Below are 24902 nucleotides of genomic sequence, written 5' to 3' on the forward strand. Positions count from 1 at the left end.
ACTGATCTCGCGCTGATCTCACACCGTTGTCTCTCGGGGCGAACGTCTCAGACGTGGAGGGCGAACCGCCCGGTTGGATAAATCGTCCTTAAAGCAAGTTCATACGTCATATTTCTGGCATCTGACGCTCATTGATGCTTCAGTTGAATCCTCAGAGCAAATGACCATGCTGATTGTCAATTAAATGTATCATGTTAATGTCGAAATTGTCTGAAATTAGTCCAATGCTTCAAACTCACCTTTGTGCATGGTTACACATCACGTACACTCCATCTCCAAATCATGCTGGAGCTAGTTGGTTCATGATCCTATCAATGTCAGTTGTAGCCTAGGTCAGTGGTTCTCGACATGAGGTCCGGGGACCACCATGGGTCATTGAGGGGGCCCCAAGGTGGTCCCCGGCAAATTGATAATTAAACATCATTATCTCAGTTAGAATAGCCTAAGTTAACACAATTAGACAATGTAGATTAGAAGAATGACTGTTCTGATCACTTTTCTCTCTATTTACAATAGGCGTAGGCTAGAGGTTAGTCTCTCAAGCCAGACTGTCTCTTCTACATTCTGCGAATGCAGCTTAGACAGTCTGTAATTCACGCCCACTGAACATAAGAACATGGACAATAGTTAGGGCGAAAAAACGCTTCATACCAGAGGAAGTTCTAACTAGGGCTGCAACTAACGATTATTTTGATAATCGATTAATCAGTAGGGTTAGTTGTCGATTAATCGATTAATCGGATATATTGAAATCGCTCAGAAATGCTCGATTTAACCCTTTGATGCATACAATTCCAACATTACGATGATTCTAGTAGTCCCTGCAACATAAGTCTGCATCAAAACATTCTTGTTTATACTGTATTCATTAGTGGTTTATATTGGAACACTTCAAACTTGCATACAAAAAGGGGGAAACCACAACCAAGTTAAATTGTAGAAAACTGTTTTTATTTACTCAAGAACATGAACCGAACCAGTGCTATTTTTCTTTTTTCTGTCATTGACTGTCCATCAGTGTGGTACATCTTTTTTCTTTGTCCCCTCTTCTACTGTATTCAGTGGTAAACTTTATTTTAAACTTGCAAAGAAAATGAAGAGGTTTTTTTGGTGGTAGATGTTTTTTCTTTGTCCCCTCTTGTTTATAGTATACTGTATTCTCACTGGTTTCTTTTAAACTTGCAAAGAAAAATGGGAATCACAAAATCACAGTTAAATTTAAAACACAAAAGTTAAATTGAAGATAACAGATTCACCCCTTCCCCTCCCCTTCACTGCCTCCTTCCTTCAGCCCTTCACCTCCTCTTTCACTGCCTACTTCCTTTAGCCCTTCACCACTTTACTTCCCCTCTCCTTCACTGCCTACTTCCTTTAGCCCTTCACCACTTCACCTCCCCTCTCCTCCCTCCAGATATCTTCATATCTTCTTAAATAAAGTGCTTTAACGGACCTGCTCCTGGAATGTGTGTTCATATTTTCGCTCCATCAGTTTTGTGAAGAATGTTCTTGAAGGAAGAGTGTAGCCATGGTGGAGGGTGTTAATCATGGCAATGAAGCCTGCATCTCCAACCGTTGACATGGGCCTCATGTCGGTGACCAGCATGTTCAGGACACTGTCTGTCATGATGGCTGCTTGCCTTGGTATACAAGCCGCATTCCCCACAACGAAACGCCTCATGGTGAGTTGTTTTTTTCTGAAATGAGAAAGACTGTATGAGCGAGTATGCCTAACAGCACTATTAACATAAAACTCAATAAAACTCACTCATTGATGATTTAGTTGATAATTGCTTATGTAAAGAAGGCCTTTATATAACAGAAGCCTCAAATGAAATTTGTCCTAGCTCACTCCTTACATTAAGATGCGCGCACACACACACACACACACACACACCAATGAACAAGGGACAACAACATCTCTTTTAGCCTTAGTTTACAGACCAAGTCTGCTCTACCACTAACGTTAGCTAGCTAACGCGTAACGTTAACTAGCCGGTCGGCTATAACGTTATCGACCTGGATGCGGGCGCAATGCGCATCGACTGTTAACGTTAGATAAACAAAACAAACTATCTGCTGTCTGCTCTACCACTAACGTTAGCAACGTAACGTAACGTTAACTAGCCGGTCGGCTATAACGTTAATGTTGTCGACCTGGATGGGGCGCAATGCGCATCGACTGTTAACGTTAGATAAACAAAACAAACTATCTGCTGTGAGACGAACATTTCCACTTCAAACAACAATACACATGGGTCTAATAATGTAACATTAATGGTTTACATGCATATCGAGTTTGTAGTAGAATAACGTTAACTTACCCCGCTGCTGAGCTCCCTTGGCACCATCCAATGATCCAACATGTTTGCGTTTAAGGTGTTCACGCAGGGCCGTTGTGCTGCCATGCCATGCAAGATCGGCTTTGCACATTTTGCACGTAACAGACTTTTTATTTCCAGTTAATATGAAGTGCTCCCAAATTTGCTAAGTTTTGGGTCGAGCTGCTGCTTTCTCCTCGGCCATGTTTCAACTTGTTTGTCGTTTACTGCGCGTGCGCAAGGCGAGTGAGGTAGTCGGCTCCGCGACAGCGGGGCCAGGGAGTGACGTAGCCAGCACTGCGCCGCAGCAGCTGCGGTCAGCTGTTGTTAATATCAACAAAACAGATGGCTCTGCGGTCCAACTAATCGCGAGGCAACGAATCGATGATCAAATTCGTTGCCAACGAATTTGATCATCGATTTTAATCGATTTAATCGATTAGTTGTTGCAGCCCTAGTTCTAACTGATGCAGGTGATTGGAGAAATAAAGGCGGGACATCTGATATCCCCCTATCAGCGCTCATTAGTTTCCGAGTTTCCCTTTCCGTTTTGACCAAGTTTTCCGCGCTCGACCTACAGACGTTTAGGCAGAAGCATTTGAAAATTACGAGAGCCAACCTTCTGCTTTAAGAGACTAGCTAGTGAAAGGTAGGCTGGTTGGCCATGGACTTCTGGACAAAATCATATAGCCTAACAAAAAAAAAGTCAGGCTATTTGGGTCAGAGACAAAATGTCATTAAATAGGGGCCATGGCCCCATGACTAATTTAGGGGTCCTTGATATGAAAAAGGTTGAGAATCACTGCGCTAGGCCTAAACACAAAGGTGATCAATTAAAGAAATAGACCAGCAAGGCTTCACTTAAGGAAAATTATTTCAGATAACCTTTTTTTCACCATTAACCTATTAATGTCAGTTGTAGGCCTATAGACACAAAGACAATCAATTAAGCAGCCTAAAACTGATCAAGGGCATTTTCATTCAGTCACTTGTTTAGAACAACAGTCTAGAGTCTCGCTGAATTGCTCCCACGCTACGAACCGTCTAGACCTCTCAGGTCAGCAGGGTCCGGCTTACTAACTGTCCCTAGGATCAAATCAAATCATGGGAACATTACATTACATTACATTACGTCATTTGGCAGACGCTTTTATCCAAAGCGACTTACAATAACACATTTTTTGTCAGCAATAGAGCAATCAACTATGGAGCACAGTCTATGACAACTACAACTTCTGAAGGAACAGTGGTACAAGTTTAGGTTAGTGGTACAAGTTTAGGTTAGTTTTTTTTTTTTTTTTTTTTAATAAACAAAGAGAGAGAACGAAGTTAGATCAAGAAGGGCCCAGATGGAGCCTGAAAAGGTGTGTCTTTAGTCTTTTCCGAAAGATCGGCAGTGATTCAGCCGTCCTGACCGAAGGTGGAAGCCCGTTCCACCATTGAGGTGCCAGGGACGAGAAGAGTCGACCTGGCACCTCAATGGTCGCAAAACACATGTCGCTCTTCAACCTCTTTATCTAATCAAAAGCGCCTAGCTGGAATTGGGAACAAGGTATTGTTTGTTGTAATGGTTTAATGAAGCAGTGATGTGTGGTTTTGTTTAATGTAACTGTGAAGTGAAGGCATTGTTATTGTGACAGTCATGCTAACGTTAGCTTCTATAGACATTGGAGTGGATGGCTGTGGCTTCATGCTGATGCTAGTGTTGTAGGTTGTAGGTTGTATGGTTAATAATATTCTGTGTGAAGATATTTTCTGAGATAAATGGGCCTTGAGCATCAAGGCCCATTTATCTCAGAAAATATCTTCACAACTAAACAACTAAATAACATAAGATAATTTCATAGTTGTAGCTACTGTGATGCTGTGCATGTCATTTGTTTGAATAATTTCATAGTGAGATGATGAGCTCGTGTGGAGAGGAGGTGGTGAGGAGTGAAGCAGAAACATTATGTAATGACACACTATGACAATAGTAACTGATAATTTGGTCCTGCATAGCCTACTGATATTTTCTGTTTGTTTTTTTCTCATCTCAGCCTGAGGGGAGTGGAGCAGAGCAAAACAGAGGACACCAGACCACAGCAGAGGAGAGGAGAGGAGAGCAGAGTTGAGGAGACCAGACCAGAGGATGAGGAGGGGAGGTGGTGAGAACTTCTTGTAAGTGAAAGAGGCTAATGCTGACATTTATCAATTCATGAATTTGCTAAGTGGACTCCCGCCAGAACCCTATCAAGGACCTCTGGTGGTCCCTGGACCTCACTTTGAGACCCACTAATCTTGTTCTTCTGTATTCATCTCAAATGACTCACAACATGGGTATTTACGGATTGGAAAAACCCAAAAAATTTGCGGTGCCTGGCTAAAGCCCCCAATGTCTTCAGGACCTGAAAACGCCCCTGGGCATGAGTAACGGAAGTTATCGAGCACCACTCTCTGAGGTGCAGTTGATGTGTTGATGTAGCCACTCATGATATACTTTGCGTAAAACTGCACTGTAAAGATAAATAACATCGTATCCAGTCCTGGGTTTTGCGAAAGGAGGTATAAAAGTATACGTATAAAAGGTATACAATTACAAGAAAACAAAGTAATTTGGTAGAAAGGTCTTTCCTTCTCATTAAACATGTTTTCAATTATGTTTCAAGTCCTCTGTAAGTTTTTAGCTATTTTAGCAACTACTACGCTTGTCGCTTAAAGCAGCTACGAGCAACTTTTTCGATTGTTATTAAACAGTATAAATTTAATATCAATGCATCACATCTTACCTCTAATAGTCGACGAGACCAAAGCCGTGTGTATCTGAGATTGCTCCCTTAGGTGATTATTAAGTCTATAGTCTGTCTAAACTCGCGCCAACAGGGGGCTCTCTAGAGCGACCGGACCGGGTAACCCGGAAGTGAAACGCGGAAGTGAAACAAGGAAGTGAAACGCAGCTGCCTTCCAACGCCGTTTGCGCTGCCTAGCAACATAACATAAACAATGTGAACGCCACGCATACTCGCGGGAACATCTCTCGTTATATTCTAACAGGTTTTTGGAAGTTATTTTGTGGTTATGGCCGAAGTGGCTGCTGCAAACCGTTTCATTTCACTTCCTGATCTGCCCTGGCTACAGACACACTAACACTGGCCGATTCACTCGGGGTTCAAGCGAGACTACTCTGCGTTGCTCTCGTCGACTATTAGAGGTAAGATGTGATGCATTGATATTAAATTTATACTGTTTAATAACAATCGAAAAAGTTGCTCGTAGCTGCTTTAATGCACTTTTTATGCTCTTTTTCAAAGTTCGGTTGTGATGCTTTTAAATGTCTATTTTATCCTCTTCTTTTATTCTTTTATTTTCTTGTGTCATCCATTTTATGTGAAGCACTTTGAATTGCCTCTGTGTATGAAATGTGCTATACAAATAAACTTGACTTGACTTGACTTGACTACATTAAAGGCTACTGAACAAGATGATGCACAAACATTTATTTAAGGTTGTATTTGTATTTATTTTGTGGCTGGCAAGGATCTTGTCTGGCACTTGGACAGTGACGGTGCTCGTCTCGTCGACATTGCAGACATCTTTGGCTTGGAAGCGGTGATGGGTGAGGACTTTGGACAGGTTGGAGAAATAATTTCCTACATTTCTAGGATTTAAGCTGGTCGCTCTGGAAAGGCTGGTGGCCTGAGGACGTCGAATGGACATGTCTCCACTTCTCCTCTGGCTATGCTTTTCATTATGACAGATGATGCAAGAGAGAGGGATAGAGGCTAAAGCACACAGTGCTGTGGGCATTTGACAGCGAGGGGGCGGGGCCCGCACCTTGCATTTCAGGTCGTGTCCTTCGATTTATTGGACAGTTCTAGTTCTACCTATTTGTACAGTGTGGCTGTGGCTGACACGTCAACAATAAATAATATTATTGGGACATTATTATTATTATTATTTAACATCAATGAAACTTTATTATCAGATTCAATATCATCTTACGCCATCCCTTATAAGTTATTTTCTTCCCAGGTTCTCAGGCACAAGACAACCACGAACCACAAATTCCGAAAATCCTCTTCCTAGATATAAAAATAATTATGGACAGCGATTTTTCTTTTACAGTGGTACAGTAACCTGGAACGAGATTCCACTAAATGTACGTAATAGTTAATCTTTTACTGGTTTTAAACGGCTGTGTAAGAATCTCCTACTATAGGGAGCAGGTCTGGTCACTGACCTGGGTAAGGAGGCAACACTTGCATGCTGCCTCATGGCCTACGCCAGACAATCCTAAATCCTCTTATTTCTTTATTTTCTCCACATTTTCCCATCTTCTTCTATATTGTGTTACGACTTCCTGTTCAAAACGCCTGCTATTTTACCTGTTCAAAACAGAGATCGTCTCTCTGGTCAAAGGTAGTGGAAGCAGGCTGCGGGGATAAGCTCTTCCACAATCGGTTCCAATGTGTTTACACTTGCTGTTAGCCTCTCAAGCCAGACTGTCTCTTCTACATAAGGTGAATAGTAGGGACCTACCTAACCACCAGGCAGAGCCATCTATAACTGTATGACATCATCAGTGATGTCATAGCAGCGTGAGCTGTGATTGGTCTACTTTCGTGGGGACAGATGCTGCCTCAAAATGGTTCGTGTTTACGACATGAGTCCATATGAACGTCCATTTGAATTCAGAAAGACATACATACAAACATACAGGCCTCTTATAGATGCCTCGGCCCCTGGTGGCCACAATGTATTTTGTATAAGTGGGAGGGAAACCAATTTTTGAATGTCACACCTCACATGGCATATTTTATAGTCCTGTCTTGGCGTGTGCATAGCCACTATGTGAGTGTTTAATGTGTTGGTACAGTATGTGTGTGTGTACTAGGGTAGTATGTGCACGTGTGAGACTGGGCATAGCTTATTTACAGTCCTCTCCGGGTGATGTGGAAGTTCTCTTCATGGCCCTCAGTTGCTTCAGTTCGGCCATCACTCTTTTTCCCATCTGGTCAACATCAGGCCTGTAGGTCGCCTCCATCTGACACTCCCTCTGCTGCCTGGCGCTCATTCCTGTGTTGAGGTTACTGTTTGAGAGAAGGGCTTCCCCAGACAGGAATTCTGCTCTGATCATCTCTGGTGTCAGTTGGACCCCAGACTCTTCAGACGGTTCGTCCACAAGTCCTAACAGATCATCAGGAAGGCCGGCGAGAGGAGGAGGAGCCATGAGTGGAAGTATATCCACATTGTAGTCCACAGACCTGCGCGGGGCCCATTCGCTGGTAAGAGTGGGTTGGTGGGACAAAAAGTTCAAGGTGACGGAATCAAAATTCTTCCAGGTCATGACTCCTTTGATGACTTCCTTGCGGTCCAGAAACTTCCTCTGAGTATTTGGGGTCTTGATACCATGCACCTTGCTTTCTGGGATGGTATACCTGGGCAGAGGGCAGAGGTGGAACTCATAATCACTCTCCAGATATTTAGGAGTTGGTTTGTAGGTCTGCAGACCTGGAGCTGGGTTAAAGATCCTGAGTGGGTTTGCTGGAGCTGGTCTGAGCAGAGCTTCCGGGGCAGTGAAGGTCAGGCTGGTGGCCTCCTTTGCTTCCAGCATCTCCTCTTCTTTCTCATGGTGCCTTTTCTCCCCAGCTTGAGGCCCCACCGGACCAGGTGACGGAGCTCGGATAACCTTAGGTAACAGCTCGTCCAGTGCTCCAGTGCGAAGCGGTCTGGCCAAGCTAGTGGGAATATAAGTATTAAATGCATACCAGGCCAACACAGGCTGGTAGCCCATCAGCTTATAATACTGGGCAACTTGGAGCTTGAAGAAGGGAATATGTGTTTTCACGGTCATATCAATTGGCTCCACGGGCACTGCGGAAAAATGACTAGGAGCCAGTTCGTCAGCTTCCTCAAAAAAACTGGGAAAAGAGAATGGAAGAACTCTGTCTGGCGAGATCTTCAGACCGCACGGCTTCCCTTCCCCCTCCATTTTCTGTGCCTTCGGTGGGTTCTTCATGCTGTCTACCAGTTTCTTCAAACAGGCCAGTCTCCGGTTCATGCGACACCGTATGACAACCTTGCGTGCAGCCTGCTGGCACAGTCTGAGGGCTCGGCGCCTCAGCTCCAGCTGGAAACTGTGATGAAGTTGAAAGGACGGGCTTCCCTCTGGGGCCTGTCCGGCTTCACAGAGCACCCGCCTGGTGCAAAGTTTAGGTGGTCCGGTGGCAAAGTCCTCCTGACTTACAGCTCCAATCTTAACCATATATTCATGCAGAGCCATCTCTCTCTCCCCCAACACCCGCCTCTTGCTTTCCTCTGACATGGCGTCCTTACCCAGGTGAACTTGCCATCTGAGGTGGTTGGCTCTCTCTTCCTTGGCGTCCCACTGGATCTTTTTCATGAAGAAGGCCTCCTTCATCTGTCTGTTCTGCAGACCCACCATGCTGCTGCAGGATTCGGCTTCCCTCAGCTCTTTAGAGCTGAGTTTATCTGTGTCTTTGATCAGCATCTTGGCCACTCCTGCAGGGGTGGAGACGTCCACTGCAGGCCTGAGATCTCCAGCAGCTTGATCTCTCACTGTCTTAGATTTGTCAGGCCTCTTGGTTGACCTGTGCTTGGTCTTACTCAAGGGAGGCATGTGGGAGGCGGGCGAGGGCTCTGCAGCCACCTCTTGCCCATCACTCCGCTCTTTGTCCAGCTGACTGATGGCGAGGCCAGTGATGGTGCAGTGGTGTGTTGTCTTGAACTGGTGTCTGGTGTTGGAGATGACCAGCTCGATGATGACCTGACAAGTGTCATACTGGAAGGGACTGAAGGTCACCACGATCTCCACCTTACCATTGGCTGGTATCACACCTGCGAGCGGCCGGACAGAGAAGGCCTTATGGGACTGGATAATGTACACGTCAAACTTAAAGTCTATGGGACAGCTGCAGCTCAGTGGAATGGCATGGCTGACACTCTTTCCCAGTGTTATTTCTCGTAGGTTGATATGAGGAGGGATGTCCAGGTGATCAATGGTGGGGTAAGCATGAACCGGCACTAACAGGTCCCGCTCTCCCTTGCAGCAAACCCGAATGTAATCATAGAAGTAACGCCATTCATCAGGACAGAACTGGACCTTCAGTGTGTAGGCCAGTCCGGGGGTGAACGGACAGTTTTTAGTATATGTGGTTTGGAAGTACTTTGTATGGGTGGGGATGATATGAATAGTCATGACTTCAGATGAGATGTTGATTAAGTTCAGGATCTTCACGTAATCCTTCCCCATCTCAAACCCACTGAAGTGCAGCACAGACGGCTCTGCTTGGATCAGGCTGTTGCTTCTCATTTCGCCATAGCTTTTTGATTCCAGAAGGTAATTGGGGACGCTGGCTCTGCTCCTGTGCTCCTCCACCAGCTGAACTAGATGCAGGCTGGTAGCCATGGGCATCTAGTACTTGTCACCTCTACTATACTATAGCCTCAGCAGGGAAGGGTTTATGACATCACTGCTGAGGTCACAATGTCTATGACAAGATTAGAATATAAGGTCTATGACATAATCAATGCATTATGACATGACTGATGATGTCACTGTCCACAACAGCACAAAGGACCTTCAGAGTTACCTTACAATTTACCCGACACAAATAAACACATAATTGGAACCTTTCTAACAATCTGGCAGCCATGGCATACAGTGGCATACAGTTCACACATTCAACATATATACAGTAACTTGAATTATATTCCAAAAGGAAAATGGGATGAGATTGACTCATTGTAGCCATTGTCATCAGTAGCATATAACTAGGATTTTGCACGCTTCGCTTCACAAGCTCAACCATAGTTTATTTTGTGTACTTCACATGCTCAACCAAGTTCAAGTTTCTCTAGTCTCTCCCCAGACTCAAATACCGGTATCAGGGCCGGTTTCAGAACAAGATGACTAGGGATGCATCCTATATAGGAAGGGGTGCAAATGCCCGCCCGAAAAATTTGGGGAACGCAATAAAAGGGGGAACTTCCTGTCTGACAGGGCATGCCTGGAGTCAGTCTCTATGAACAGGAAGCAAGGAAGCAGCTAGCTAGCTAAGAGCGTGACAACCGCCTAGAGTTGTAATATAATAACTGTGAATAAAAACCCTGTACCAACTATAAGCCTCTTGATTCCGGACGAATACCTGAATCGTTACAATATGTTTTGATTGAGAAGAGGTAAATACTTAGTTGAGCTTAGTTAAATAATAGTTTAAGCTATTTGTTTTTGTTTGATTACATTGTAGTATGGCTGTCAGCCTGTCACTAATTCACTGTTTAAAACTGATGTGGCATTTTTTTTTTTTTTTTTTTTTACTGAGAAGCAGTTCAGAAATAAATAAGCGTTTATAAAGTTATTTGACTTTTGTTTGATTACATTTATTTCACTGAATATCAATGATTAGAACACAAATTAAATTTGTCATACTTTTTGAACGGGTTAGATACTGTAAATTGGCCAATAATATCACCACTATTAGACAGGTATTAATACCATGTATTTTTTCTTTATAAAGAAAGGTAAGACTGCAATATTTGGGCGTGGGGAAAAAAAGTGACTTGACTTGGGACTTGCCTTAACTAAGGACTCGACTTGACTTGACTTGACTTGACTTGCCCAAAACAAAATGACTTGGGACTTGCTTGAGACTTGGACCAAATGACTTGGGACTTGCTTGAGACTTGGACCAAATGACTTGGGACTTGAGACTTGGACCGAAGTGACTTGGTCCCATGTCTGATCATCAGTCCTCACTCGTCAGTCCTCACTCCTCACATCTCACACGAAAACGTTGTCATTCCTCCTGCAGACTAGCTGTCAGTCATCACTCAAACTAGCTGTCAGTCATCACATGAAAACGCTGTCATTCGTTATTTTTGTTGTTCTTCCGTGTGTGATGGGGAAACCGCAAGAATGCCTCTGTGAAATGACCAACAATTTCTTACAACTTCACTTTCGGTTGAGTGATTTTGCCTTCAAAATAAAAGCGTGTTTTTTTTATTTATTTACAATAGATTAAAGTAGTAATCCATGAGACCCAACAGAATTAACATAGTAACACTAAGAGGAACATCTAGTTTAATCTATGGTAGGCAGATATGACTGCGATTTGAGTGCCAAGGAGCAGAAATATTCCAAAACTAAATACACTTCACATTTGTCCGGGTGCGCTCGACATGGCGCTCGGCATGGAGCTCGTGCATATTTACGCACGGGACGCAGACTTCATAGCAGTGATATTGAGCGGCCCTCTGCTGCAAACACACATACTGCTCTGTTCCCTCACTTCCTTGTTTGTCCCAGACTGGGTTACATCACATATACAGCTAGTAAATGTACAAACCTTGCATTCACTTTATCCCCGGGCTGAAGCATGACGAAGTATTTTTCCAATTGCTCTTCCAACGGCAACGTACTAAACCGTACAGACAACAACTACGCGATTCATTGTAGTAGGCTAAATAAAAATACACTTCACAGTATTTAGCTAGCTAGCGGCAATGTACTGGTCTGATTTAGCGTTGGTTTGTTTATTTTCTCCTGGTCACATGACGTTTCGCGGCCAGTACGGCCACACCTGTTGGGCGGAGTTCATGTCAGGAGTTCACATGGGGCATCATCATCTCTGCCCCTTTACCCAATAAAACATTGTCAGGTGACAGGCCATGATGTCACGTGGTTGTTTCTATGGCAACGGTGGGTCAGAGCGCCGGTTGCCCCACATGCAGGAAATGCAGCGCGAGCAGAGCCGAGCACACAGAAACAGACACACACACACTACGGAAATTACTCCAAAACAGCACTATAGGGATTGTGAGTAAAGTTAATGGACACCAAATTCACAGTTGAATCACTACTTTGTATTAAATATAAAATATGATTTGCCACAACAGTCAGATGTGGGCTTCTTGCACCACAGCGCCATCTGGTGGGGCACTGCCCTACTTGCCCCTAATGCAAAATCGCCACTGGTCGGCATACAGTTAGTAACAACCGATAATGATAACATTAGCTGGAATAACAAAATAGACATTTTCAGAACTTACCAGGTTGTCCAGCTGCCTGCGTATGTCAGGAAATGTGTTTCATAACATTACAACTCCCGGGTCTAAAATAAGGCCCACACAAGCAGCCATCAGCTAACGTTAGCTGTTTGTTTATCCTTTGGAGTCACCCAAACAGAAACTGGAGGTTTTATTTGCGGTAAAGCACAAGGAGAGTTTTTATATGGATATCTCGGGGAAGTGCTGACTGTGGGGATGTTGTTCACAAGCTCCTCTCCTCGTAGCTGTTGTAAGGATATACAGAAGAGACCAGGCAGCTGGCTAATGTTATAGAGAGCCGCAGGAATGAGTCCGGTAATATACTTCCGGGTTCTTCAGTGGAAAAGTCTATAATATTTAACATGGGGGTTTCGCTTAAATGCATAAAATAAGCTGTGTGGTTAACAAAAGTTTATGGGAACGCGAATCTGGGTTCTGCATGATAATCTTCACAAATGTGAATAACTTTTATAACTTTTGGAACGTAAATGCATTTTTTTTTTAACACAACTTTTTATAAAACGCTTCATAAAGCCTGGCGGACTACATAAAGCAGGCATTAAGGCACACAAACAGGTGCGCAAGTGCAAAAAGGCGATAGCGCCTGTACCAAGATAGGGCCCGTGGTCTCCATATTTCTTTGAGCTCAGTGGAGGAAACCCACATGAACACGGGGCGAGAACATACAAACTCCACACAGAAAGTAGCTGGGACAGACCGGGGTATATCCTAATTCGAGTGTATGAATTGAAAACACATTTTTGGCACATTTGTAGCTTTGACCAGTCATGGCCCATGTTGGTTGATCCAAAAAAATCAATGTCAAATTTCACAATGGAGTGAATGTCTGACTGACATCTCATTGGTCACAGCTAATTGCAAATTTGCCCTTGTTATTTTTTTTATTTTCAACTGTATGCTTTCATACCAATCAGTATACCGACAGTACAGGTAGTTGGTTAAACCGATACAATTAAACGTTAATGTTATTAGCTGTTTGCTGTCTAAGAGCCGATGCTATTAGCATCCATGGTTTTCTGACTTGAAGCTTGAACGCGTATAGATCACTGATGATGTTATTATGCATAGACATTGCGACATCAACGATTAAACAGTGATATCGTTGCTGATAACGATTGATGACATCACTGATATTATAGACATTGTGACATCATCAGTGATGTCATAAATCCTTCTCTGCAGAGCCTATAAGTAGGACTGGTAGAGTGAAGGATTACACCATAGAGTGTTGTTCGCCATGGCAAAGTCAACAGTCGTGCCCTCAAAAGTCCATCTAGAAATTGTCGGCTTGGTTAAAAAACGTCATTTTCATGTTGCCACAAATATTGCTGAGCGACTAAAACAGAAGTTTCCTGATTCATTTTTCGATCCAACCATCCATTCGTTGCTCGAATGTGACTGGGTCACATATTTGTGGAACAAGAAAAAGGAACTGCGCGGAGAAGTGTGGCAGTTCTCCAGCCACCTGATGTGCTTTCTGGATGGTTATCTCCTTGGAAATGAGAAGGATCTCGTCAGCTGGGCTCGGAATCAGTGGCAGTTCATTTCTACCCGGCCACTGGCGTTTTATCAGGCCCTCACCGAAGACTGCTACTCCAAACACCTCTGTAGAACAGGGCATCAATTTGTCTTCATGGACGTAGAGATTGGAGGAACCTCAGTAGGAAGGCTATTGTTTGAGCTGTTCTCAGACGTGTGTCCAAGGGCGTCGGAGAACTTCCTGGCCCTGTGCACGGGAGAGCGCGGCCTGTCCCAGAGCGGCCTTGTGCTCTGCTACAACAGCTCCGTTTTCCACCGTGTGGTGCCCAATGGCTGGGTGCAAGGCGGAGACATCTCTCCAGCAGCAAAAGGCGACGGAGGAGAGTCAGTCTATGGAGCAACTTTTGAAGACGAGAGCTTTGCAGTTTCCCACACCAAGCGGGGCATTCTAGGAATGGCAAACCAAGGTCACCATAGCAATGGATCCCAGTTCTACATCACCCTGCAGCCGGCTCCCTGGATGGACAGGGAATATGTTGCTTTTGGTCAACTGGTGGAAGGTTCACGCGTCCTGAGGAGACTAGAAGAGGTCCCGACTTACAACGAAAGACCCACGACTGAATGTAGAGTTGCAGATTGTGGAGTGTTTGAGCCTTAATACCAAAGCATTGATTACCGTACTCAGTTTTCCCAACATTTTGCTGATGTGCCACTGAGCACAGTGTCAGAGGCTGCCACCGAGGTGTCACTACGTTTCACTCCATGGCACTACCTGCCACTGAAGTGTCACTAGCTGCCACTGCCCTTCATACAGTAACATTTTGAATGCTACAAAGACCAGGTGTGAGGAACTAATGAAGACCAGGTGTGAGGAACTAATGAAGGCCGCACTCCAGAAAGATCAAGTCAAAGTGACCATTACAGCAATATAGGACACATCCTTGCACTCCTACTGTAAATACGGCCAAAAAAATTGTGTCAAAGACTTTATTTCCTGCATTCTGGTGAATTTTGTATGCACGGTTTAGCTTGTCTGCTGCTATTTTAGCTGCCCAGCAAGCATTTACGGCCAGGCATTCTGTTTACCACAAAATATTAACTGGCTGGCTCATAATTCTTGGGAGTAAAAAAGACCCAGTGCTGAAGAAAATAAGTCATTAGGCAAATTATCGGCCCTTGAAGGTACTGTAGCCTCCTTCTGAATGAAGCCTGGCTATTCCACATAGACTAGTCATTATCTCAAAAATAAATTGTGTGAAACAGAACACGATGAGGCCAAATGAAAATGGTAGTTTCTTAACATTAGCCAGCACATTGTAGCAGCAGCACGTTGTTTGCTATCGTAGCAGCAGAACGTTGCTTGCTAATGCTAACGTTTGTAGCTTTGTACGCTATCTTTTTTCTCCCTGTCCTCGTCTTCTGCTCTTCCTTCCTCATATTCCTCTCGTTATCTCCCCTCTCAGCTCTCCTCTCTCCACTGTCTCTTGATGCAGTCTTCACTCTTCACTCATCTCTCTCTCTGGGGGTCTGTGACCACCGGCTGCCTCTTTGATTGAAAATGTAATTTTTGGCTCCTACAGTCTGACAGAGAGGAGAACTGAGACATTTTTATCCGATAACACGCTGGGTTCTCAGTCGCACTGCTGTCAACAGCTTGTCCTTTCTGCTGGAAACACCCAGAAAGAAACAGAGATTTAAAAAAAAAAGTGGAAAACCAAGCTAGAGGGGGAGAGATAGACATTTTCAACACAGTGTGATAACAGAAGGACTCATTACTCATTCTTTGAAACTAATTTTGCCTGAACACAGCAATTACAGGGAGAGAAAGAAAGTTAATTAATATGGATTGGCAACAATTAAACTAATCTGTTATTCAAACAAACTCAACATCATGTCAAGGTTTATAATCAGCTCTTAATGATTAGAGTTCTACTCCAAAATGCCCTACATCCAGCAAGTCAAGTCAAGTTCATACACAGAGGCAATTCAAAGTGCTTCACATAAAAGGGTTGACAGGAAAATAAAAGAATAAAAGAAGAGAATAAAATGGACATTTAAAAGCATCACAACAAAACTTTAAAAAAGAGTATAAAAAGTGCATTAAGCAACAGGCGCAGCAGTTGCAAAAAGAGCTAAAAACTTATAGCGAACTCATTGGGTTTGCATAATAGGTCTGGGTACGGTGTCCTCTTTTAAGCTCCCCCTTACGCGTGCGTCCCTCCTGACGCATCACCTCACCCTCTTGTGAGTATATCCGTATTACGGAACCATCCCCCAGACCTGCAGCTTTGAGCAGTAATTGCAGGCATCATTTTACATTAGCGACTCTGGACGACTCCGTCTCAACTTCCATTATGGCGCTGTGTTTACGCAGGCTTCCAACGCCGGTGCACGCTGTCACATCAACTTCACATCAACCTCTTTGGATCATTTCTCAAAATCATCCCCCCCCCCCCCCCACCCCCCCCACGCCTAATCTATCATCGTTCTCTCTCTCCGTCCTCCAGCACTCAGTCTGTAATCAGATCACTTGCGACTGGACACTAAACGGGTTTTCATTACACCGGCCTTGGTGGATAATATTGCGGATATCTGGAAGATATCCGTGGCTAGCCACTAATGAAAGGAAACATCATGATTGTGAAAATGGATATCAGAGCTTCAACCCAGACACATCAGACAGACTGTGTGTGTGTGTGTGTGTGTGTGTGTGTGTGTGTGTGTGTGTGTGTGTGTGTGTGTGTGTGTGTGTGTGTGTGTTATTACTTGTTAGTGAGGGAGCCTGCAGTCTGCAGTTGTGTACGTTTGAGTGAGATAAGCGTCCAGGCAGTCACGACAGTGATATGGAAAAAAAACACCACTTTGTTCTGATGCATACAATTCCAACATTACGATGATTCTAGTAGTCCCTGCAACATAAGTCTGCATCAAAACATTCTTGTTTATACTGTATTCATTAATGGTTTATATTGGAACACTTCAAACTTGCATACAAAAAGGGGGAAACCACAACCAAGTTAAATTGTAGAAAACTGTTTTTATTTACTCAAGAACATGAACACTTCACCACTTAACTTCCTCTCTCCTTCACTGCCTACTTCCTTTAGCCCTTCACCACTTCACTTCCTCTCTCCTTCACTGCCTACTTCCTTTAGCCCTTCACCACTTCACTTCCTCTCCTTCACTGCCTACTTCCTTTAGCCCTTCACCACTTCACCTCCCCTCTCCTCCCTCCAGATATCTTCATATATAAATAAATAAAGTGCTTTAACGGACCTGAGCTGTCTTAACACTTTCAGTGCCACGGCCCTTGGGCAAAAGGTTGCTTGCTGTGCCACATAGGCCGCAATGCATTTTAAAACAGTCATATAATTTTTTTAATAATTACTATGTAAACACTGAACACGCACAAATAACGATGAGACTCTCTTCTATCACCTGCAAAAAAAAGTTTATTGATCCCATTTTCCGTTCTTTAGTTATGAGCCGGAGAAGATAGCCTGATTGAACGAAAAACATACCTTTTTTTCTACGAGCTGAGATAATGAGCCTTTTGTGAAATTAAACATTTCAAGCACATCTCTGACTCTGAAGCTAATTTTCTGATGTCTGGGTCTGTCTGGGTGAAGTGTATGCTGCTCTGCTGCTCTCCGTGCTCCCCCCCCCCCCCCCCCCCTCAACTGCACACGCCTCCTGGGTGTGTCTTATGTGTCTGGTGGCTCTCAGTCTCTGCTGAGTTTGCTGCGCACACACAGTGAATGGTGCGCGACATTCAGCTTTTTGGTTCCGCGTGTGTTTGTCACGGGCTGGCATGCTTCCAGTTCGGAATAATAATGCTGATTATGTGAATGTGCTGTTGCAGCGTACATGGAAGTGCTCAGTTGTGACAGCGGATGCTGCTGCTGGGGGCACAGCTGGCGTTGTGCTCGTTTATGGAGGCACGTCGATGCATACGGACGGATGCGATGCGATTTCCTCATTTTGCCCAGTGACTATTTCTGTGTGTTTGGCTCCTTTTTCTCTGATCAGGAGAGTGCTGTCGCCACCTAATGGGTTTGTAAAATAGGTTATCGACCTCCAATAGCTACAATATTGTTAGAGGCGACGTAAGAAGCTTAGATCGACACCCCCCCGTCAAAAAAACAATTTGGAGTTATGACGCCATTTGGCGTCGCTGGCACTGTACGGTAAATTTCTAATGACGCCATATGGCGTCGCTGGCACTGAACGTCTTAACAATAATAACTTGTAAATTACAAACATAAAATAAAAATCACTTCGCTTTAGCTTTAACAACAGGCCATGGACTAACACAAAAAAACAAATTTATGCTATACAACATGTGCAAATTAAAAGATGTAAACTTGTTTTCTTTTCATAAAGTGCGCAAAAAGAGGTATTTTTTTACGTTGCTTGAACGGACCTGAGTTGTCTAAACAATAATAACTTATAAAGAAAAGTGGAAATCAGCAGGATTTGCTACAAACAGCTTTAACAACAGGCCATGAACCATAAAGGTAAATTGTTTCTGCAGTAACACTTTATCATACACATTACACTCTTTCACCCGCTCTCTCTCTCTCTCACTCACTCACTCTCACTCTCACTCACAGTGACAGCCTGAGCCTTTCCTTTCAGGAACTTTGCATTGCAATGCAAAAATGTTAGCATGTCCACATGCTCCGGGCTAAGGCTAGCTCTCTTCTTGGAAGCTATGTTGCCTGCTGCAGAGAACAGCCGCTCAGATGGTGTTGAGGTGCTGGGGATGCATAAGTAGGACTTTGCCAGCCTGGCCAAGATGGGATATCTGTCCTTGTTGGCCTTCCACCACTGCAATGGACTTTCTTCCTTGGCAATGTTCTTCTCTGCAAAGTATGTGAGGACTTCATTCCTCACGTTGCTCTGGAGGTCGTCTGCTTGCTCTCTATCCTCTTCTTCATCCTCAGAATCCAGGAGTGAGCTAAGTAGAGAGACAGCAGGAGCTGTAGCAGCTGAGGTGGATGTTGCACTGGTTCGGCCATGCTGCGGTTCATCCATCGCCCTTCTCGTTCTGAGTGCAAGCGTTTGCACTCTGCTTTGCACACGCAGAACTTCATCAGGTGTTAGAAATTTAAGTCTTTTGAACCTCGGGTCCAAGGCAGTTGAGAGGATCACTGTGTTTGATGCTGTGTCTGAGAAAGTAGTCTCCCTCTCCCATCGCTCTTGCAGCTCCTTTGTAACAGTGTGCTGGAAAGCCCTCATCGGGGCTGACTCGAAGGCAGCACTCTGGGTGGACTTCAATAGCCCCTTCACAAGTGGCGGAACTGCAGAGATGGTTATGTACTTCTCCGCACTCATGAAGACAGTGGCACATTCAAAAGGCCTAAGGGCTGTGGAAACCTCTTCCAGCAGGCTCCACTGCTCTGGTTTCAGATCCAGGTACCCTTTTCCTCTCTTTGTGACAAAGGGGTCAGACAGTGTTGCCGTTACAGGCCACCTTTGCTCAATCAGTCGTTGCACCATGTAAAATGTGCTATTCCACCTTGTGGACACGTCCTGCACAAGCTTGTGCTCCTTGTTTGGATCTGTGTTCATGTTCATTTGTTTCTGTTTCTCCCGTAGCTTGCTGGTGGCTAGCTCACTTCTTTTGAAATGTTCCACAAGACATCTTGCCGCCCCAACAGCCTTTTCAATCGTTGGGTGCTTCAGTGCATCATTAATCACAAGTTGCAAGGTGTGACCAGTGCAGCGCACAGAAGACCACCCATGATCTTTCTCCAGTAATTTTACTGCCGCCACAACATTGGCACCATTGTCATGAACAATGGCAATGATTTTGCTAGGAGGAATTTCGAACCTAGCTACAACCTCCTCCAACCACTCTGCGATGTTGGCAGCTGTATGTCTCTCGTGCAGAGGCATGGTGGTCAGGGTGTTTGCCTGCATGACCCAATCATCGTTTATGTAATGGCAAGTAACGCCAAGGTATGCTTCGTTTGCAACAGTTGTCCAAACATCTGTGGTGATTGCAATTTTGCTGGTGGTGGCCTTTAATGCCTTTTTCACCTCCTGGAATGTGTCTTCATATTTTCGTTCCATCAGTTTTGTGAAGAATGTTCTTGAAGGAAGAGTGTAGCCAGGGTGGAGGGTGTTAATCATGGCAATGAAGCCTGTATCTCCAACCATTGACATGGGCCTCATGTCGGTGACCACCATGTTGAGGACACTGCCTGACATGATGGCTGCTTGGCTTGGAGTACAACGCGCATTCCCCACAACGAAACGCCTCATGGTGAGTTGTTTTTTTCTGAAATGAGAAAGACAGTATGAGTGAGTATGCCTAACAGCACTATTAACATAAAACTCAATAAAACTCACTCATTGATGATTTAGTTGATAATTGCTTATGTAAAGAAGGCCTTTATATAACAGAAGCCTCAAATGCAATTTGTCCTAGCTCACTCCTTACATTAACTCATTGAGTGCCAGCCACTTTTGGAGAACGGACGCTCCCAGTGCCAGAGTTTCAGAGCGTTTTCAGTGATTTCTCGAGGCCCACAGAATATTGTGTGATATTACTATGTAAACACTGAACACGCACAAAGAACGATGAGACTCTATTCTATCATCTGCAAAAAAAAGTTTATTGATCCCATTTTCCGTTCTTTAGTTATGAGCCGGAGAAGATAGCTTGATTCATCCAAAAAAAGCAATTTTTTTCTAGAAGCTGAGATAATTGGCCTTTTGTGAAATTAATCATTTCAAGCACATCACTGACTCTGAAGCTAATCTTTTCTAATGTAGTCACACCTCAAAAATAATTTCCTTCAATAAAACAGTTTAGGCCAGGGAATTTTGTTTGGCAGAATAATATTTTTAGCTACAACCAGCAGCGCTGGCCCCTGCGTGCGCTGCTGGTTGCAGCTTCTTGCTGGTTTTGATTTGCTGCTGGTGGGTATCGGATATTCTGGCTTGCGTTTGTCAATCCTGTCCTGCTGCCTGGGTCTGTCTGGGTGTTGCGTGCTGCTCTGCGTGCCCCCCCCCCCCCCCGCCCCGCCCCGCCCCGCCTCGCCTCAACTGCACACTCCTCCTCCTGTCTGTGGTGGCTCTCTGCTGAGTTTGCTGTGCGCACAGTGAAGGGTGCGGAACAGCCAGGCTTTTTTACAGCGTTCCGCGTGTGTTTGTCACCGGCAACGATGCTTCCAGTTGAGAATAATAACAACTCCACGGTGTGGATGTGCGGATCTGCTGTCGCAACCGACACGGAGCGGCTCAATTGTGGGAGCAGATTGGCTGCTGCAGGCACAGCTGCAGTAACGTGCTTCAGCATATCGATGCATACGGATGCGATGCGATTTCCGTTTCCATAACGACTTCTTCTTTGTTTTTTCCTTGCCTTTCTGTTATGTGGAGAGCACTGTCGCCACCTAAGGGTTCTGTAAAATAGGTTAGACACATCCAATAGCTATAATATTTGTACATCAGAGGCAGAAGGCTTTGATCGACGCCCCACCGTCAAAAAACGCAATTGACGAACATGTCCGTCCTTGGCACTCTACGTTACTATTTGAAATGACGAACATGTCCGTCCTTGGCATTCAATGAGTTAAGATGCGCACACACACACACACACACACACACACACACACACACACACACCAATGAACAAGGGACAACAACCCGACAACAACAACAGCTCTACCACTAACGTTAGCAAGCTAACGTAACGTTAACTAGCCGGTCGGCTTAACACACCATGCTTGTCGACCAGCTGTTAACGTTAGATAAACGAAACAAACTATCTGAGTTTACATACCACTGCTCTACCACTAACGTTAGCAAGCTGACGTAATGTTAACGAGCCGGTCGGCTAACGTTAACGTTGATGACCTGGATGCGGGTGCAATGCGCATTGACTGTTAACGTTAGATAAACAAAACAAACTATCTGCTGTGAGACGAACATTTCCACTTCAAACAACAATACACATGGGTCTAATAATGTAAGATTAGTTTACATGCATATCGAGTTTGTAGTAACGTTAACTTACCCCGCTGCTGAGCTCCCTTCACCGGCACCATCCAAAGATCCAACATGTTTGCGTTTAAGGTGTTCACGCAGGGCCGTTGTGCTGCCATGCCATGCAAGATCGGCTTTGCACATTTGGCACGTAACAGACTTTTTATTTCCAGTTAATCTGAAGTGCTCCCAAACTTGCAAAGTTTTGGGTCGAGCTGCTTTCTCCTTTTCGGCCATATTTCAACTTGTTTGTCGTTTACTGCACGTGCGCAAGGTGAGTGACGTAGTCGGCTCTGCGACAGTGGGGCCAGGGAGTGACGTAGCCAGCACTGCGCTGTAGCAGCTGCGGTCAGCTGTTGTTTTTTTATCAACAAAACAGATGGCTCTGCGGTCCAACTAATCGCGAGGCAACGAATCGATAATCAAATTCGTTGCCAACGAATTTAATCATCGATTTTAATCGATTTAATCGATTAGTTGTTGCAGCCCTACCCACCTTCACACACTCCTTTGGTCAATTGGTATGACAGGTTAATCAGGTCTTATTTGCATCATGATCAAGCTTTCCACAAAGTTTTGTGCAAATTCTTTGACAACTTTTTATGATTTTCTTCTGCCACCAGAAAAACAGACGGAATGGGGCGAAAACAAAAAGATGTGGGTCTTTCTCTTTTACACTGGTAAGTTGTTTGCGGCAGCTGTCCATCGCCACTCCCCCACTCGCCACCTCCGATCTGCTGATGCAGGCTTTTAGTGGAGGAATACGGTAGTTGTACGGTTGGGAGAAAAAGCAGTGCCGAATGCGACGGCTGTTTGGCGGAAAAGTAAAGCGCTGAAAATGGTCAAAATAGAGCGTGTACACAGATATCGATTTGTTTAGGTGGGCGTTGTTTTAGGTGGCTAAATTACGTTTTAGTTCTTGACCCCGTGTAGTAGAGAGACAGAACTGTGGAGGCTGTTGCTTCAGAGTGCTGGGTCTCGATAAACGGTGCGCTCAGGGCCCAGATCACTGTACCTATTTCAGTTAGTGTATGGAACTACCGTAAATTCCGGACTATAAGCCGCGGCTTTTTTCCCGTTTTTTGGCCCCTGCGGCTTATATAACGGTGCGTCTTATCTATGGATTTTTTCAGAAAAAAAAAAAAAAATACAAATAAAATCTCTCTTTTTTAGCACTCTTTCTAACTATAAATCCACTTCTGTTTTAATTTCCTCTCTTGCCCTCTTTTCACCACACCGCGGACACTGTGTGCACTGTAAAAATAAACAACGGTGGTGTTGTGTTATGTTGTTTTGTTGAAATGTTACGGTAATACGGTAAATGGGAGCTTCCTCAAACAGCCATCTCTTTCCCGACAATCCCCTCTGTGCGTGACCACTTACATATGGTAATTACGGTAAGCAAACGGCCACTCGGCCATCAACTCCCTCCCCCGACTACCAGGAGAAAATCACAAACTTCGGCGAATTCACACAAAGGAAGATCAAGGAATATTCCATCGAACCGGAGCAGATCATAAATATGGATGAAGTGCCTTTGACGTTCGACCTGCCACTCACTCGGACTGTTAACAAGAAGCGCCCTGGAGGATTCTTTCACCAAACAAAAAGCTTTGCTCGTTCTCGACAGCATGAGAACGAGCAGTAGAAGCAACACTCTCACTTACCATGGGGAAGGTACGCAGAAATTCACACGACGCAGCTTTCAAGTTGAAAGCAGTCAATCTCGCATTAAAAGAGGGAAACAGAGCAGCCGCGCGTAACCTGGGCATCGATGAGTCAATGGTGAGGCGTTGGACGGTGCAGCAGGAGGAACTGTCTCAGCACGGAATATTATAGGAGTGTGAAAACATCCACAATCACCAACGGGTTCCAAAACGCTGGACTGCTGCGGGATGAAGAGGATGACGCCGCCACAGCTGGCGCTGAGGGCCGTCAGAGGCTTCAGAGGCTGTTCGATGCCGACAGTGATGAAGAGGAGTTCGTTGGTTTTGAGTGACAATGAAGGAGAGAGGAGAGTGGTTGACGAAGCCACCCTGAACCTGTTCGTTTCCGACACTGAAGATGAGGACTTTGGTGGTTTCAGTACGCAGGAAGAAGAGGAAGACGAGGATTAGTGACTTGACTTCTCTGGTTACAGGTTTGCTGCACATATAGCCTATTGTTGTGTGATTTTGTCTGGGGATTAGTGACCTGACTTTTGTTTTGTTTTGTTGAAATGTTAATAAATGGGAGCTTCCCCAAACAGCCATCGCTTTCCCGACATTCCTCTCTGTGCACGAACCCTTTCATATGGTAATTAAACATCAAAACACCCGCGGCTTATAGACCGGTGCGGCTTATAGAAGAAAAAAATAGTCAATTTTGGTCCCGCGGCTTATAGACCGGTGCGTCTTATAGTCCGGAATTTACGGTAGCTGATAGGACCCCACTTCAAACAAACCCAACTATCCCTTTAATACCAACACTTAACTAGCCTGTACTCCACTGTACTGTACTGTACTGTACTGTACTGTCAACCTAGTGACGTCATCAAGCAGCACCCCAGTTGGCGAACAAGTGAAATGCTGTTAATCTTTCTAGCAAATGTAGGTACATTTCAGACTTGAAAGCAGTGTTCTGTCTTGTTTGAGGTGAAATGCAAATTAACGAATCATATGATTAAATGTGACAACTCCCAGCCCTAGGTACTGCAATTCTGCCGTTTCTGTTCCACTAGGGGCGATCTAAAGCAGACACCAGCTGATCCAATTTAAAGTCACTCACCGACTTCACTATTCCAAGTCTAGATTGCACAGGATCCACCCTTCTGTCTCACCACTATGTGATAGGTGTCAGGTGCTAGAGGGCACACTATCACACGCTTTTTGGTTTTGCTCTTCACTATCCGGATTCTGGGCCAAAATATTTGACTGGTAGTCTACTCTAAGGCCTATAAAATAACCCTTCAGCCGGAGGCGGAACTTGCCATCTTCGGCTGTTCTGAATCTTCTCTGCTCCTCCTTATGGCTGTGCAGCAATCTCTGACTCAGGGGATGA

The 24902-nt window shown here is 44.6% G+C and overlaps 1 protein-coding gene, 1 long non-coding RNA gene and 1 pseudogene across 3 annotated transcripts in view; 2 read left to right on the plus strand and 1 right to left on the minus strand.

Moving 5' to 3' along the window:
• The window catches only part of LOC310795041, a 664395-nt gene that overhangs the window by 506839 nt on the left and 132654 nt on the right, over nucleotides 1–24902 (plus strand). The gene's annotated exons all lie outside the window — the stretch shown is intronic.
• LOC310794477 (cilia- and flagella-associated protein 221-like) lies at nucleotides 7225–9726 on the minus strand (the record flags this gene model as incomplete). Its single annotated transcript, XM_083656461.1, has 1 exon — nucleotides 7225–9726. The coding sequence occupies one exon, from the start codon at nucleotides 9724–9726 to the stop codon at nucleotides 7225–7227; it is 2502 nt and encodes an 833-aa protein (XP_083512587.1).
• Nucleotides 13624–14523, plus strand: LOC310794479 (putative inactive peptidyl-prolyl cis-trans isomerase-like 6 pseudogene; annotated as a pseudogene). The gene has a single exon. The product of its transcript is annotated as a putative inactive peptidyl-prolyl cis-trans isomerase-like 6 pseudogene (transcript).

This window comes from Poromitra crassiceps (assembly GCF_964638095.1).
Source record: "Poromitra crassiceps genome assembly, chromosome: 20".
Taxonomy (NCBI): Eukaryota; Metazoa; Chordata; class Actinopteri; order Beryciformes; family Melamphaidae; genus Poromitra; species Poromitra crassiceps.